Source organism: Hermetia illucens, chromosome 3 (genome assembly GCF_905115235.1).
Source record: "Hermetia illucens chromosome 3, iHerIll2.2.curated.20191125, whole genome shotgun sequence".
Classification (NCBI taxonomy): domain Eukaryota; kingdom Metazoa; phylum Arthropoda; class Insecta; order Diptera; family Stratiomyidae; genus Hermetia; species Hermetia illucens.
In genome coordinates, this window is record NC_051851.1 from 56,246,105 (window position 1) to 56,263,797 (window position 17,693).

At 41.3% G+C, this 17,693-nt stretch overlaps 1 protein-coding gene across 2 annotated transcripts in view; it reads right to left on the reverse strand.

Annotated features, from left to right (window-relative positions):
• The window catches only part of LOC119651742 (neuroendocrine convertase 2), a 247,942-nt gene that overhangs the window by 82,362 nt on the left and 147,887 nt on the right, over positions 1–17,693 (reverse strand). For both annotated transcript variants that reach the window (XM_038055473.1, XM_038055472.1), the window contains exons 3-4: positions 9,899–10,169; positions 2,460–2,497 (exon numbers count right to left, since the gene is read on the reverse strand). In XM_038055473.1, coding sequence (XP_037911401.1) covers positions 2,460–2,497; positions 9,899–10,169 — 309 coding nt within the window. The remainder of the gene's footprint in view (positions 1–2,459; positions 2,498–9,898; positions 10,170–17,693) is intronic.

A 17,693-nucleotide genomic window follows, 5' to 3' on the forward strand; every position in this document is an offset into this window, starting at 1 on the left:
TTCCACGACTGATGACAGAGGATCAAAAAATGCATCGGCTGGAGGTTTGTCAGGAACTCTTGGAGATGTCCAATGCTAATGGAAACTTCTTGAAACCATCATTACATGTGTCTTGCGTTTATGACTACGACGTAAAAACCAAGATGCAGTCGTCCCAATGGAAGTCACAAAGTTCACCAAGACCAAAAAAAGCGCGCCAGGTGAGATCAACCATTATAGCAATGCTCACTGTTTTCTTCTATTCGAAGGGTATCATCTATCAGAATTCCTGCCGCAGGTGAAACAATCAATCGTTATCGATACCTCAAACCCTGGGAACTTTGCGCCAAAGAAATCATCGAAAGAGGCCAGAATTGTGGGCAACAGGCGAATGGTTTTTCCACCACGACAACGCGCCTTGTCACACCGCGCTGCTCATTGACGAGTCTTTTGCTTTTGTCGATGATAATCCTTTCCCATCCCCCCTCAGACGATAGACGAGATCAAAGAAAAAACGCTAGCACAGCTGAAGAGCATCCGAGAAATAGAGTTTTCCAGATGCGTGGAACAGTGGAAACGCCGATAGCAGAAGTGCATTCGCTCCCAAGGGGGGTATTTTGAAGGGGATAAATTAGAACAATTGTAAATATTTGTAATAAAGAGTAATTATGAAATTCCTGGAACTTATTCATCAGACCTCGTATAGTACATGGGATAAGTGAATGGAGGATGAGAAAATTGCAATCGATCGACATCAATGTCTCAAATCCAAAATTTATCTATCTCACAAATCTACCAGGGGTGCTCGGCCTATTCTCCCATATGATTCCAAATGCTAGGCAATCATCAAAGGCACTGAATGCCCTGGTTACGAAAGCAAAGATATTGCGCTGGATCAGTAATATAGTTCACCATGATTACGTGCGAAATTAGAACATTCCAATTAGCTCTGTATAGCGTTGTGCCCAAAGTTGTGAGAAAGGCATTATTGGTGGTACGTTCATCTTGCCCGCACTGATGCTACCTAAGATCAGTCTGAATATCTATATCCATTGGCCTGTTGTAACTTTGTATATCATGGTTCTAGGATCAACTTAAATTTTATTTGAGTAGATATCGCTATGGAGGCGCCAGCAGATTGTTTTTATAAAAATAGCCCCATGAAAGAATTCTTTACTTTTAAACCCTCCGTACAACCTAATCTAATCTTTCTATCTACTTTCAAATAGACACCTTCATTGAATGATACTTTTTAAAACTTTATTATAATCCGTTTCTTAAATCACTGCCATTACTCCCCCTCTCCAACCCCTCTTGACCAAAAATCTTTTGAATGCCAATTTCTTCTGATTGAACAAAAAGTTAAGTAAAACTTATTGAACTTGAAATCCTTAGGAATTATTCAAGAAGGTCGTCAACTCAACTTAATGTCTCTTTTCTGTGGAAAGCAACAAATTTACGCTAATACATATGAAAAGCTTTAGCAAACACTTTATAAGGATATTAGCAAATAGAAACTTTAGGGTCACACGTAGTTGGCGTTCAGGATTAATGCCCATAACACTCTGGCTTTTTTAAATGAGGCGGTCTTCAAACAACAAATCTGAGCCCATTTTCCTAATTGAATTAAATAGTCCTTTTGTGTGAGATAAGGATGAATTCTCTACGCCTACGGCGTTTCGAGCTAGTGGCATACACGTTAATCTCATTTTTTTCTGACAACCAAAGTATATGTATCTACATACGTATGTATATATGTACTGTATATATATGTACGTTATAACAGATGTGATTTCCTAAGTATACACTTACGCACGCACATTTGAAACGTTAATCGTCATCACAGGGACATGTCCTTTCCATTTAATCGTGTGTCCTTTTACTGCTAATACTTGTCCGTCATTTGAGAGTCTCACGAAAACAAATTCGAAGGGTACGTAATTAGGATCTCCATTGGCATTTCCAGGACTTGACAACTTGAAGTTCTAATTCAAGGTTTTGGGCCATTCGTTACATTATTCACTTAAAGGGAACATAGGGAAAATAAAATTACAGCTTGGGAGGAAAGCCTCGTGTGAACATCTGTAGGTGTTTGCCCTGAAAATGCTACTTTTCTGCTCGAAGGCTATTCTTGCCAACATCAGTTTAGGCACGTATACATACAGCTACTCACAAACTTCAGATACCTTAATAATTTCATTGGAAATGTGAACCCGAATTCCCTTTCAATCCCAAGATGCGTCGCACTTGGACTGTTGTTTATATGATATATTCAATTCATCCTAGCAAGGTCATATTCTTGTGAATTTAAAGGTCACTTGTTTCATATTTCAAACTTTTAACCGTCAATTAAATACTAAGAATCGTCTCCTAACGTTTCAAATTTCATTTCTGCATCCTACTTAGACTATATTTCCAGCTCGATACCACGGAGATGGCATTGATATTTTTCATCTCATATTAGGAAGAAGAATACTCACGTAATTATATTTTAAATCTGGATGCATGTAATCCACCCCTAAAATAGAAAAAAAATATATATATCAGGTATCATATTACTTTAAGAGAAGTATTAAATTATCCGATGACTAAATTTAGTAAAATGTACGAAGGACTGATATTCTCAATTTCCATAATTCCAATATTCCGTTCATAAATACAAATTAGGGATTTCAACTAAACTTCGTCGCTTCCCATCAACAATTTTATTTTTATATTTGGTGTACAATAACCACGAAAAAAAACTTGAAATGCCATACAAAAGCTGATCAAAGATCAAATGGTATTTTCAACTTATTTGATTTTAGCTCAAAGCGTCATTATAATAATAATATTAACTCCGCCGTAGCCGTAGTTGTGAAAGGAGGAGGGATGGATAGCTTCAGCCTGAATGGCTGTACGCCACCGCAGCCTCTCAGGGGGTAGGTGAGGAAAGTGCAGGAACTTTGCAGTCCTGCAGATTACTCACTGAGGAAGCTATCCCCACACCTGGCAGTTAGGTACAAAATGCAAATTCACTTAATGAGAAGAAGGAGAACCTTAAGGTCCGGTATGGATAACCGGCGGGAGTCGTCTGACTTGGTGACTGAGTCGGGCTCCCGTAATGGACAGCACGGCGTCAAACTCGCAGCGATACAATCTCGACCACCATCAGGGAGCGTGTCCGACTTGAGGTCGTCGGTGAAACTGTTGACCGAGAGTCAATGGGGTCAGAGGCAGCGGCATCAACAACACCACAAAGCACTGCAGGCAATAGTTTCAGTACTCGCCGAAGCACTCTTCTCCCCCGTCCAGCTCAGGTTTGCCTTAAAGTTCGGGACGAATTTCCAAGAGCATGTATAGAATTCTCGAAAATAGATCCTTTGCATAGACCAGGTACTCTCAGGCTCTGTGCATCTGTGTGCTGATATATCCTTGTTGCAACTACAATCACTTGTGTATTGTGGTGCAGTTACGGCTGTCAGGTAGCACAGTCAGAAGATTCGCTTTCTCGTTATTGGTTTGAGTGACTGAAAAGATCCACCATGAATTCGTCTGAAACGTCGGCGGGATTCACTAAGATAGGACATTGCTAGGCTGACTCAACTCAGCTCTGGCAATGCCAGAAGGTGAAGAATAAAATGCAGAGGGTTTACCGAAACTATACCATCCCCAGTGAAATACCCGTAGTTGAAATTCTGGACACACTAAAGCAGAAGCTTTCAGTCATATGCAGTCGGTTACGACGGTATGGCGAAAGTCACTACAGACGTGTCCAGAATGCAATAGACGCGATGAGCCAGCGGAGCTTTTTCAGATCTCTCAAAGAATCCCAACAGAGCGTTCAGACAGTGCACTTTTCGGTAACGAAAGCAAAAGAATACAGCGGTAGTTTTTGGGAGTTACCCGCCCAGAGTGGATCACCGCCGAAGGTACCCGCCATGCCAATACGCCTGGCATGCATTTTGCGGATGTTACCGAAGAAGTTCGACGAGCCATAAAATGCTCAAAGAACTAGAGGGGCCCAGGTCTGCATCGGCTGCAAAGTTTCTGGTATAAGAAATTCACCAGCGTGTACAGTCGGTTGGCACACAGCATAAACCAGGTCATGAGTCGGCCGGAGAAATTTCCACCTTTCCTCACTGCGCGGATTACCTACCTTATCCCTAAGAAGGACACGGTGCAGGACCCCGCAGACACAAGACCAATTGCTTGCTTACCAACCCTCTACAAATTCATAACGTGCATTATTAGTGGAAGGGTCAATGTGCACCTCGAGACCAACAACATTCTGTTCGAGGAGCAGAAGGACTGCCGAGTTGGGTCAAGGGGTTTCAAACAGTTGCTATATCGATTATGCCATAACTAATAAAGTTTTTGTCGACAGTCAAGGAAGGGTGGCAGACCACCTTATCAGTGCGTACATTTGAGGGTGCTAATACCTCAGAGCTCATTCGTATAGGGAGGGGCATCTTCCGTTGAATCCCCTTTGGTTTTGTATGGCACTGAACCCCCTTTGATGGCTACTGAATGATGCTAGAGGACATGGTTTTGTTATTAAATATGGCCTACATGCGAAGTGCGAACTGGCAAACTTATTGTACTCAGATGACATGTTCGTTAGAAGTCTGCTGCGAAAAGTAGAAATGTTCAGCCGTGATATTACATGTGTCGAATCCAAGCCATCCCGAAAAGTCATCACAAGCCGCATGCCAGACATAGCATTGGTGACATCCACATCGAAGCTACGACCGAGACAGATTTCTACAAGTGCCTAGGAATCCTGCAAGGAACCCATGCTCAAGGTGGTGATCTGAGGGATGCTATGTTGTACGAATTCTTGCAACATGTAAGGTTGGTCCTGAAATCGCATCTCTCGGGGAAGAATAAGATAAGCGCGTTGAATATATTCGCTGTCCCTTCGGAATATTGCCGTGGACGAAGACCGATCTGGAAAACGTCCAGCGGCGGATACGGACTACTATATTCAAATTCCGAAAACATCATTTAAACCTTGCCGTGGAGCGGATAAAGCTGTCCCGTGACATCGGAGGTAGGGGCGTGATTGACGTGGCGGCACAACATCATCGTCAAGCTGACTCGTTACGCGCTTATTTTTACAGCAAAAAACAGGCGAGTCCCTTGCATGCGGCTGTCTATAAGGCAGACTGTGAACTGACTCCACTTAATCTGAAGGTTCGGTCTTTCAATCCTCTGAGTGGGATGAAGCTGAACCAAGAGCGGATCGATGAATGGAAGTCGAATGCAATGCACGATAAACACGTGAATTTTCTTTGGCAGCCGTCGATTCGGATTTGTCGAAAAGATGGCTGTGTGCTGGGGAGATCTTTGCTGAGACGGAGCGGTTCATGTGTACCATTCAGGACAACGTGGTCGCCTCCCGAGCTTATAAAAAGCTCATCATGAAAGAACGGGTGGAGAACGGCCAGTGCAGAATACGTGGTTCGGCGTTAGAGACGTTGGACCATCTCATTTCTGGCTGTACTGTTATGGCACCGGTGCAATACATCAAAATGGTGTATGTAAGGTTATCCATCAATACCTTGCATACAAACATGGGCTGATTACGGAAACATGTCCGGTTTACCGATATGAGCCGCAAGCAGTACTTGATAGTTCTGCTTACATCATGTATTGGTACCGGCAAATTCTGACTGATCACCATACTGCACATAACAAGCCTGACGTACTGTTAGTTCACAAGACGGGTCGCTCGGCATATATGTTGCTTTCCCCATAATAGCAACATTGAACGGAAATATGTGGAGAAGAAAGTGAACTATGAGCCATTGGCTCGGGAAATCAAAGAAATTTAGTATCTCGAGCGGGTGGTTGTAATTCCCATACCTGTCGCCTACAAGTATTATGCCTAAATCCCTCACGGTTTCCCTTGATGTCCTGGGACTTTCGCACAGTCTGGTTCAAATCATACAGAAGTATACATTCTAAATACGTGCTCGATGTTGCGTTCTCCGCGGATTCTCCAATTGACCTATCATCGGCCACTACCACCATCCTAAATTCTTGGCACTTAGTACTAGTACATATTAGGTAAAATCCGGCATCTGCCGAGATTGTGATAACTCGGAAATAATCGCAACAATCCAATTAGATCAGGGCCTTGAAGTGTGTTAGAGCACTTCATTGAAGACCGTAACGGTACGCTGCAGGATTACAGTACCCTGTACGAGGCAATGTGGTCAACATTAAGCTCGCCCAAGATTATTACCTTGATTTGGCTCAGGTACTCATTCATAGCTGAGTCGATGTGAAATCACGATACAAATTCCACTGCCACCAGTGAGATTTGGAACCGCGACCTTCCGTAAGAAAGTCTTGTGCTCTAACCACTCAGCTATCCTATTATTACTAAGCGATTATCGCAGTTGGCAGGGGACGTTCTCTCTAACACTGTTTTATTGTTGTTGCTGTTTTCTGTTTTCGGCAACGTGGCCTTCCCCAGAACATTCCGAGAAGCTTACCCTCCCTTCCTTGTCTCATGTTTAGGGTAACCCCTTCGTCAGTCATTCTGAGATGATAAAACCCACTATATCACTTCGCCAGCAGTGGAATTGTCGCCTTTCTTTGATGTGTAGAACATATGTATTTCCATTACCAACTCCGTACATTAAAGCAGCTCCTTGTTTAAGATGGTGTGAGTTGCATTATTTGGATAATACGATCCCCACTAATGCTAACAAAGGTTTGCTTGCCATGCAAAAAAACAGTTAGTTTTTGTGTGCCGTCCCTACACGTTGGCACAAAGGAAACTTGGATGTGGAACGACCTGAAATAGTGAAGATAAATCTTAATTTTGTTGACGTTTATCTTAAAATTTACGTCCCTTGCCACCCCTCCAAATCCGAAACCATTTAATCAAAGTCCATGACGCGTTAAGAGTCCTAGTAGATGTCATTGGGGTCATTAAAACTTTCGTGAAAAGATGAAATGATTGGCTGAAGCCCTCGATGAATATGGTATGATCAAAAAACTCTGTTTTTACAATATTTATATATACATATATATATAGTTGCAAAAGCCCGCGAACCCTCTTCCCGACCAATCGGACCGAGGGAAGATCAACTTATAGGTGGGCTAGAGGCAGCATCGGAACCCCCGCATGAGAGTGATGATGCGTTTAAACGCAAAGTGTAAGCGAAAATGCGAAAATAAATTACTATGTACATCCCAATTGTCGCAAACACTTCAAGCAGTGCCGCGACGGTTTTAAGTTGCAGAAACAGATAGATTGTAAATTTTGAACCGAAGACAGTGCGAATCAAGGCTGGAGCCCACTAGGCCAAACTGTTACCGAACCAGATTCTTCGGACAATTCACAGGTTGCAAGAATGACGAGCGTTTTCAGCGCAGGACTAATCCCGCAGTTGAAATAACGACTGCGCTACTTCGCTTTTTTTAGTCTCCAAGTCTGCTTCATAACGTCCGCCAAAGGGCTACAGTTCCGGATTTTTTCTTGCTGTTTTTCAACAGTATTTCGGTGCAACGGTACGATCACATCGATTATGAAACATGTTTGTTCCTTCTTGAGAATCAAAACTAGATCGAGTCTATTGTGATTAACCTTGTGATCGGTGGCAATAGTATGACCGCAGGTTAGTTTGTCCCAATCATTTACCAAGATTCTCTGCGCATACTTACAGTAAGGATGGCAGGCTGCCACTACATTATACTTCAGCGCTGGATTTTGATGAAGAATCTTACAGACAAACCTGACCTAGTGTACCCAGTGTTGCTCAACATCATACACGCATCATGTTATGCGCTAAATGGTCTCCTCTTCCACAATTAAATAACCTACAACTGGAGTTGGTGATTGAGGAGTCGTAAAGAATGTACAGTTTGTAATTGTTGGGACTGAAGCACCCTGAATTGAACTGAAGAATGCTTCGGTCTCATAGAATAATACACCGTTAGTCAACCATTTGTTGGAGACTTCGATGTCAATGCCTAGCAATAACAAATTCTTTATATGATCTCCGTGAAAGAGTTTCTCTTTCCACATGTCGATCTTCTGCTAGACTGAAATAATATTCGACATGGGATCTCATTCTCTGTTTTTCAAGTTTAAAGGAGACAATGCACTATCTGCCATGACGGTAGTCTGATGTAATTTGCGCCAGAGGACTGTTTGTTAAAGAAAAGGAAAGTACATTTGATTGTAGTGCAACCAAGTATCTCCTCATCCGTGGTGACGTGGGATAGTAATCCTGAATTTTTCGGCAACTCAATTGTGCATCTTGCTGTTTGGAAGAACTATCCTTACCTGTTTGTTGACAGATTCCATTGACTCTAGTGCAACATACCGAAAGTGTATAGAAGGACAGGAATGGCATAGGTATTGATTGACATGACACACCGACGTTGGGCCAGACTACCAGAACAATCTAAGGCGCTTCTGAGAGGATGTAAACGAAAGTGCTGGTATTAATTTGTAAATCCACAACAGAAAGATCTTTTGATTATAGTAACTATGCCAACAGATCATTTTAGATTCAATAACTTATTGAAAGCGGGTATATTTTGGGAAAGTGATCCGCAGATTTTACAAGGAGGGCAGTTAAATCCTTGAGGGTTTAACGTGAGTACCTGTCTTGTGACTTAATCCCACGGTCTTCTTAAGACACGGATTGATTTTGTGACCACAATCAGAGCCCCAGTGAGACAAGCAACAACGGTACCAGTCTATGCCAAGTGCATGGCTTAGCATTCATACTGGTGGATGCAAGACATACCTAAATCTCTACCGAACTAAGGAGTACGGCACCCGTGTTGAAACGCGACACCACGCCGAGGCCCGAAGGTCTCTTCTCGCTTGAGCATAACCATAACTCCTATGAAACTCCCACTAGGGGGCCTTCCGCAAATAACCGAGCTATACTCACATACAATGGGAGTTCACCCGAAGTATGAGAGTCCAGGAGCTATCCCGGTTCCCATGGTACCAGTATACCCCTGGTAAGATTACGTGACCAATTTGCCACTTCAGATGAGTCCCCGTGCGGACTCGGGTCTGATCGCCCTGATTAGGCCTTTGGAGCATTCGTCTGAGCACCTACGAGGAGGGCAGTGAAACTTCCTCACATTTTGGAGCAATGTTTAGCTTTTTTGAACAGTAGAAAACTGTGTTGATTAATACCTATAAAGGACAGGCCAGAGGAAAGGTGGGACAAGCGGATAATACGGAACTTAGCCGCATTTACTCTGCGCCACTACTAAAGTCTCACTTCAAGCAGATATATCCCAGTTTCGCCGATATCCACTCGAAGCAAAGATCTGAATGATTTCAGGCGAGGACGGTTAGCAACCCAGGTAGGTATAGATGCTAATGGAGCATTCGAAGGATTGAAGTGAATCTTTGGGATGCAGGTTCAGTAGTAAAAGAGTCTCGAGCAGATACAGAAAAATAAATTTGATCGATGATCATATCTAACCAAATGAATAATGAAAAATATAAGGGTACTGTAGAGAGTTATTTGAAGCTACACTTTGGTTAATTTTAAATCACCCCTAAGACTTTCATGCAAGGTAAAAGCGAAAATTCCCGCAATCGACCATTACGCATCTTCATGAGAAAAATCACACAAAAGTTTTACACAAGAAATAGAGACACGCTGTAAAATGGAACCTTTTTTCTTCCCATCCGGCAACCAGGTTGTCTTAAAACAATACAATACTAATGATTTCAGCCAACACTTTTGGGTGTTGTATATAAAGACATATTAAACATTTTCCCGAAATACACAAATGTACTAAGCTTATCTGCAATTTCAAGCAAGTCAAAAAACCTCAGCACCATTTTCATATTTTTGACAAGTAAGCTACTTTATTAATGGATTATATGATCATTTTTTATTCTAACGTGAGCATAAAATGTACAAATAAAATATTCTGTTATTACCGTCATCCATAATTGCTGTCGTCACATTTTTCCCTGTGATTCCTTGATCCCATGCGGCCTGGACATTCAAATCCAGTCGCATTTTACCACCATTTTGCCCCGTATTTTTCAAGTACCATTGCAGAGGAAAATATGGGTCCGTGGGTTCCGCTCCACTTGTGCCTTGCACACCATTCGTAGAGGAATAGGGAAGCCCATGAATGGAAGGTATGGCAGGCCGCAATCCCCGTTTCACACGGATGAATCCTGGCTGCTGTATCGCTGTATGTATCTGAAATGTAAAGTAGAAATGACAAAAAATTATACTATTAGATTATACCTTCGGTTTAGTATAAATTTCAAGTACTTTTGTCATTCTATTAACCAAAATAATAGGTTCAGGCTCTGCATATATGCTAAAAAGAGAAAGTCAAATCGATTTATAAAATATAAAAAGAACAACATGACTAACTGCACATTTTGTATGAAAATTATATAATTGTTTACTGAAGCTTGTTTCGGAATTACCATTTTCGAACAAAAAACAATATTGTGCAAATGCCCAGTTCAACCACGTTGGCACTAGTTGATCAGTTTAACAAAATGTTCAAAGAAGTTTTTGCAAAACTTGGATTCCATTTCCATTTTGATGTGCTTCATTGTTTGTAGATTCAGAGAAGCAGATAGAAAAAGATTTTGACCGTTCCACACTTTTTGACTGCAACAGATTCAGTGGGAAATATTTTCACACTTTGCTGTGTATGCGGCCTCTTTTATTCTGGGGCCACTGTTAGTCTCTTCCCTCGCAAAACTCCTCTCGACTGCTCCTGCGGTTAGAATGTTTTCTCGGACACAGAGGTGCCCCACTCTGCTTGGAGATAAACCTCCGTCTTTTACTGCTTCGTATAGCATATGATGATAGAATCGTTGCACAGTTCCACAAATCATTCCATTGTCATTGAACCGGCTGCAACGCGCTCCCTTTCATGACCACCGAATCTTCCTACTCAGGCTCTTTCTTTTTCTACCCCTTTTGACAAAATTCTTGTCGACCAAAATCTCACCTCTAATTCATGCGTAAAGATAAGATCCGGATTTGATTATGATGGATAGAAGAAACGACGTGGTTTTGTAAAGAGCAACTGGTGTCTTAGTCACGGGTAATTCTCCTTGCGTTCCAGACCTATCTTGTCCTTCTCCTTTTCCAATAACGACTATCTTAACTGACGCATTCCTTCACCGAATCCAAGTCCATTTGTCGTTTCCTGCGTATATTTCCCCCTCTTAACCCCTCTGACCTGTACCCGCAATTGTTTGGTAGGTTACCAAAAATCCTAACTGTATTTCCCTCTCTCCCCATCATTATTTGTGGTGACGTTGATCTCCCTGTACTCATCAGGCCTAATATTCCCATCTCTCTATCCCTCCCATTTGGCTATTTCTGTCTTTCTCTTTCTTTACGCATTTTCATGAATACCGTCGCTTTTCAGTTCAGCCTCAAAGAAGTCACTTAAACCATACCCCAAATCCTATATACCATTTCCAGATGCCGCTTTTTACATCGTTCTAGATGCTAATCATCCTGCACTTGATTATTTATTGATATTTCGCTCCTCACCTAAATTTTCAAAATTATTGGGAGATATCTCAACAGCTGGTTGACGGTTCATTTTTGAGACTTTACAGCTAAAAAAATGAAGCGTCGTTCCACTGCTTCTAAATTAATAGACCTCACTAAATTCGTGACCAAATGTCTTAATTCTCGGTAGAAGTCTATGTCATCTATAAAGTCTTTGACTCTGTTAAACACACTACACTTTTGTCCCAACTCATTTATCATTCTTCTATATTCATCATACACACACATTCACATGGTTCACCTTGCAATCCCTCTAAGCGTTCCAGCAGTCTTTCTATTAGTTGTTGCATATTCCGTTCTTTTTCCCCTTCCTACCACAAGGATGCATTACGAGTCCACCGCTGTGAACAAATGGCGCTTGATGTGCTACTCTCTTAAATCCTCTCCTATTGGCTTGGTGGCCATGCTTTATAATATATGGGCTCCATCAAAGACCTCAGTTAAACTTCCGATAACAAGCTGCACTTTGGCAGACATTGCCTTTTTTAAATGATCACATCACTTCGGGTTGGCCCTCCCATTCTCCCGCCCCGGGAAGCCTTTGAGAGGGGAGAAGAGGAAAGGAACTCTTCGCTCAAAGAACTCCTTGCTATCCATCCCCTCTACGTTCCTTATCATCAAGAAAGGCACGGGATTCACACCTGTGATCACCATCACAGCCGAATCAGAGGCAGTGCGATAGGAGACGCCACCTTCAAAGCTCCTCGTCTCTGTAATTATGCAAGGCGCTTACGATATATTTCCTTGACAAGAGTACCAGCGCTCACTTCGGCACTGTAGAGTAGAACAGACTAAGCTTAACTCATTAGAAGACGCCGCCTGCTAGAGGTGCGACCCCAATGTTTGCTATTAGGCGATTTAGGCTCGAAATTCCAGTTGAAGCCTTGTCTGGTCCTGCTTCGATCTCCTCGAAAAAGCTCAATTTTTGAGTCGGAAGTCAACTCCAGGTAGTTAAACGTTAGTTTTGCCTCAATTATCAACACGCTGACTTTTATGGACGCAGGGTCGGGATTCCCTTTCTAGTTAAAATGAACCCTTCGATTTTTCCCAGTGCAAGACTAAAACCATGAACAATCATCATCCTCTCACCCGTCACATCAGTATGCCAGGTCTGCTCTGCGCTTGCTCGACAGCGCGTTCGGCAGTAAGTGCCGCAACATCATCGACGTAACCGATCAGACGCGACTCTTCTGGCATCTCGAGGCTAGACAGACTATCCTAAGAAGCGTTAGAAAGGTCCGGCTTTAGGATGCATCCCTGCGCTACCCCCGACTGCTCTGACCCTCTAGCATCTCATACAGTTGGGAGCGATTTCTCAGATAAACCCTCAGTATCCATAATAGATAGCTCGCCACGTGGAACGTATTGGCTAGTGTGCGTAGAATGTCTTTCCATTTTACGGAATCAAATGCATTCGTGACATCAAGCGTTACGAGGAACATCACCCGTAATGATCGGTCGCGGTACGCCTCCATTTGATTAACCACATACGCGACTTCCATGAGAGCATCTACTGTGAACCTCCTTCTTCTAAAACTGAACTGTCTGGTGATTAGTCTCCGTTAGCACCTATCGCTTCAGCAAGTCTACTAATGATGAGCTTTTCGAGGACATTTCCGGCCGTGTCCAGCATTCAAAGTGGTCAGTATGCAAACGGCAATTCAGGACTTCCCGTTCTTTAGCTGATCAACACAACACTCGCCACCTCTAACAGAGGCAAAGAAAAATATCCTTTTTCAGGCAATTCCTGTCAGCAACAAGCTTACTTCTGTGTATAATAGTGCGGAGTCCTCTTTTGGCTGATGTGTATTCTGTAATTATATTGCATACCCTCGTTTAGGCGTTGTTGGGGTAGTTTCCGAAAATGAGTCCTATCTCACTTTAAGTGCGTACATTTTGATTCCGTACTTGCGCACTTTGCAATTCACGCCAAAACTAACGCAAATTTCGGAAAGTACTAATCGAGACCCTTCATTTGATACCATACACGACTATATCCGGTGTAATTTTTTTTTTTAAATCCCCCCTTTCCATGTATGGGGACCTCCTTTTAAACTTGACCTAAATTTATGCCAAGTGGCAAGTAAAAAAGGAAGGAAGCAACGGGACCAGGGTATTTTAGCCATGTTAATGAATTGTCGCCATCCTACCTATAAGAAGTTATGTCGGCTTAAAATGGGGGCTATATGCAAATGCATATATGTCTCTGTTAAGTATCAGGCTTTCAAGGGGAGGAGGCATTTTGACTTCATTATGTTACATTTTGATTTGCCAAATCTAAGGTAAAAGGAGGGGAGGATATTTTGTAGGAAAGAGAAAGGAAGGTCCACCCTTCTGAGTCCACTAAAAAGTTATAGCGATCACCTTGCTCTATAAAGATACCACGCCCCAAAAAGGGCTTTTTTCATGTCATTAACTATCTTATTGATAGATCAATCACCGCCGCGATATGCATAGGCGTATGGAGAAATGACTACCGCAATTTTTCAACGGAGTTGAATTTTTTTCAATGGAGTTGAAAAGGAAGGATCCTTTGCTTCTCTCTCCATATCCTCTCAATTGGGTTTGACTCAAAAAAGAGGAGTCCGTGGACTACAAAAGAGAAAGTAAGTTGCTTCCCAAGTGGTCCGGTCTGTCACTAAGTTGGCGCGGACTCAGAATTTCCAGCATCCTCATCAGAAAACATATTACGTGCATAAATAGATATCTATATTTACACACGCAAGGGTTATTCTATTAAATCCATACATACATATATTTCTAAAAGGGTGCGCACATAAAGTATTCTAAAGTGAATCATTATCCTAATCATAAATGATAACGAACTATACTACTATACTGCTTTTTAAGATTAAAAGATTAGACTAAATCCCTTTGTCAAGGATCCAGTCACAATTGCATAATTGACGCAAATGTCTTCCTGTATCCCTTCTTCTTTTTATTAAGTCATTACATTAGTAGTTGAGAAACTTATACACGTACTTGCAAGTAATGTATTGTTTTAACGTTTATTTGAAATGATAATATTCTAAAGAAATTACTCGGCGGCTTACGCTCTACTTGCTTCCGGAAAAAGACCCTATTATGATGACATTTATATTGTTAAGATGTCAAGGAACTCTTATGGGACGGATAAAAACAGTAAAATCTGCTCAGAAATTGAACAGATTTATACGCTCTAATAAAAACCAAAGCTTGTAGTACGCACATTAAAGTAAACCGCAGAGCTCCCAAATAGACTCAGTAATCACACTCTTGTAATTAACATCTTCCAAAAGTTTAATTTCTTACAAACTTTGCTGAAAAACCAAGCTGCCATTCAGGAGAGCCCTACAAAAACCTCAAATTATTCGGAACACTGGAGTACGTTTCTTGCTTTTGAAATGGAAATATGCATATGTATAGAAATAAACAGAATTAATTTGAAATTGTGGTTGGAAACGAGCAGCCAAATCTCATTTGCTTACAAATGGAGTATTTAAATTTCCTTTCAGGCGTTCTGTATTCAAGATAGCCCGTGAGGACCTACAATCGTAAACCACACAGTTCATCAGGCTGGAAATGAGATCCATAATTTCATTTGATCCGAAATCATGACGTACATAGTGAAAGCATATCTGAGAAAGTCCTTTATTCCAATACAGAGAGCTATCTGTACGTATGATTAAGGTTGATTTAGATATCTGAATAGATTTCGCATTGAAGTTGCAAAAACATCGTTATTACGGGAGAAGATAGAGTATTTGTTTTTGTTCAAGGGTAGCCACAAAAAATAAAGCGACACGTTCATTTTCTGTTATTGTGGAATGTACGTGACATTGATGAAGTGGTCGTAACATATGGATGAAAGAGTATTAAAAATATATTGACATTTCTAGGAAAAATATTCTTTCAGTAATTCACATCTTTTCTTGAACGGGTCCGGATATTACATTGAAGAAGATTGACTTTTCAGCTGTATATATGTACATATCGGCATAACCATATGGTGCAAATTCAAGGTCCTAGTCTCCAGGAAAATTAACTACAGTCATTGTATCCATGGCGTAGTGAAAATATATAACTTTGTTCATTTTAACTGAATTGTGCGATCTAACAAGGGAAAACCAATAAGAACAGCACACTCATTTTCATAACTCCTTAAAAAAATAAACAAGAGCGGAATTCTACTACAATGCATACATAACATTGAAGGTAATAAAATGTATATCACACACAAAAAAAGTTGTCAAATTTTGCCTTGAAAAAATTCTCAAGGCTTAGGCTCAAATTTCCCTGATCTGCGAGTCGATTGGTCCTAAGCTTATCTATCTTCGCATAACATAAATCAGTTTTTCTAATAGCCCTTTTCATCTGCTTTACTGTTTATTTTGAGGTTTCGTGTAAAGTGCACATGTAAATGAACGATCCATTCCCAGATATAGCCCAACCGAAATCATGATCCTGCCACTATGTGACATCTAAGCACCAAAATACTCCCCACTCAAATACCTGCGCAAAAAAGACTTAACAATGCTGTATTGTTGGGAACCTTCTTTTAATCTCCCTTATGTATGTATATCCTGAATGTACAAAATGGTGCAGTAGTATAGGCCACACAGGAAAGTTTGCTATGAAACCGATCAACAAAATTAAAGTAGGTGAAAGTTAGTTCCTTGTATAAATTAGATGTTCCGTAAGACGTCATTGAATGTCAGTATCATCTTAAAATGGATAGTCTGACATATTAAATCAGCAGCAAACTACGAAACATGTTTTTTTTTATTTCAAGAGGGGAGAACAACAAAGAGCCAAAGGTACCAAACTGTAGAGCGTATATAATCGGCATAATCTCGGTACCGGGGTTGATTGAAAATACTACCCAGCTCGGCGAAAGGAACTTCGAGAATGAGTGCGCTACAAGAAACAACGTGGAAAATAATATCCGATGAGGCTGAACTGGCCATCAGGCAATTATGGTACTGGACTTGAAAAGAGTAGACATATCTAATAAGATTCGGCGGTGTTGCTGATAAGCAAAATTGGGAGAGTTCGGAGCCAGAAATGGTGGTGCACAGCTCAAAGAGTAAAGTAGACACAGTTGGGGAGGGAGACCAGATTACAAAGCAATATTCAAGGACCTTTATAAGGAGGGAGTTGAATATTGTTAAGGAAGGCTGCATTGAAATAAAGTCGGAGGAGAAACCTAGAGGTTATCCACCGAGAGAGTAGGAAAGATGTGAACGAGTAACATATCGAGTGGTTGATGTTGAGATTGAGTGCCAGCTTGTTCAAAAGGAATCAACACATTAAATAACAGAAGCTGGATTGCAACATACTCGGGTCTGATCGCACCAAGTCTTAAAGCACTACTGTATCACGAACAGCAAATAAATGTGAATATAGCGTTTCCCGGTGCCACTACGTGAAAGTTCTCTTTGACCGCTTGTTGGGTTGAAAAGTTCGTAATAATACGATTGGTGTTTAACCTCGAAGCAGACCTCAGTTTCCGCGATTACCTCTTCATCAGGTCGAAGGGCAGGAAAAAGTCGTTGAGGCCAGATCAGAAGAATACGATGGATACGGAAGCAATCTGAAGCCCAATTCATGCAATTTTGTCATCGTTTTCATTGATTTGTGACACGTGCTTTCTATTGATGAAACAGCATTATCTTTTCCTTCAAATAGGGCCATTTTCCGCAATTTTATCCTTCAAAACCTCGAATAATGCTGTGTAATGATCGCTGTTGATGGTTTTTCCCTCCTCAAGATAGTCAATGAATATTATACTATGCGCATACCAGAATACTGATGCTATCGCTCCGCCAGCCGACTGTTGGGTCTTTGCACGTGTTGGAGTCGGTTTACCACGTGCAGTCCACTGAGGTGACAACTGTTTTGATTTTGGTGTAAAATAATGGAACGATATTTCGTCCATTGTCACATATCGATGCATAAATTCCAAAATTATTTTGTGGACTCTTTTGATGCTTTCATCGGTAACAGCCTCTTTGGGGCATCCATTGCGTGCATCGTCCTCGATGCCCATTTCGCCTCGTTTAATCTCAGTAAACCACTTCCCTCAATTCTCTGTGCAAAGTCTCATCAAGCCAAGTCTTTTTGCCAAAAAGAAATGCAATTAACACACGAAATTCCTTTTTATCCATTTTTTCTTTCAACCTAACAAAAACTGCTTCA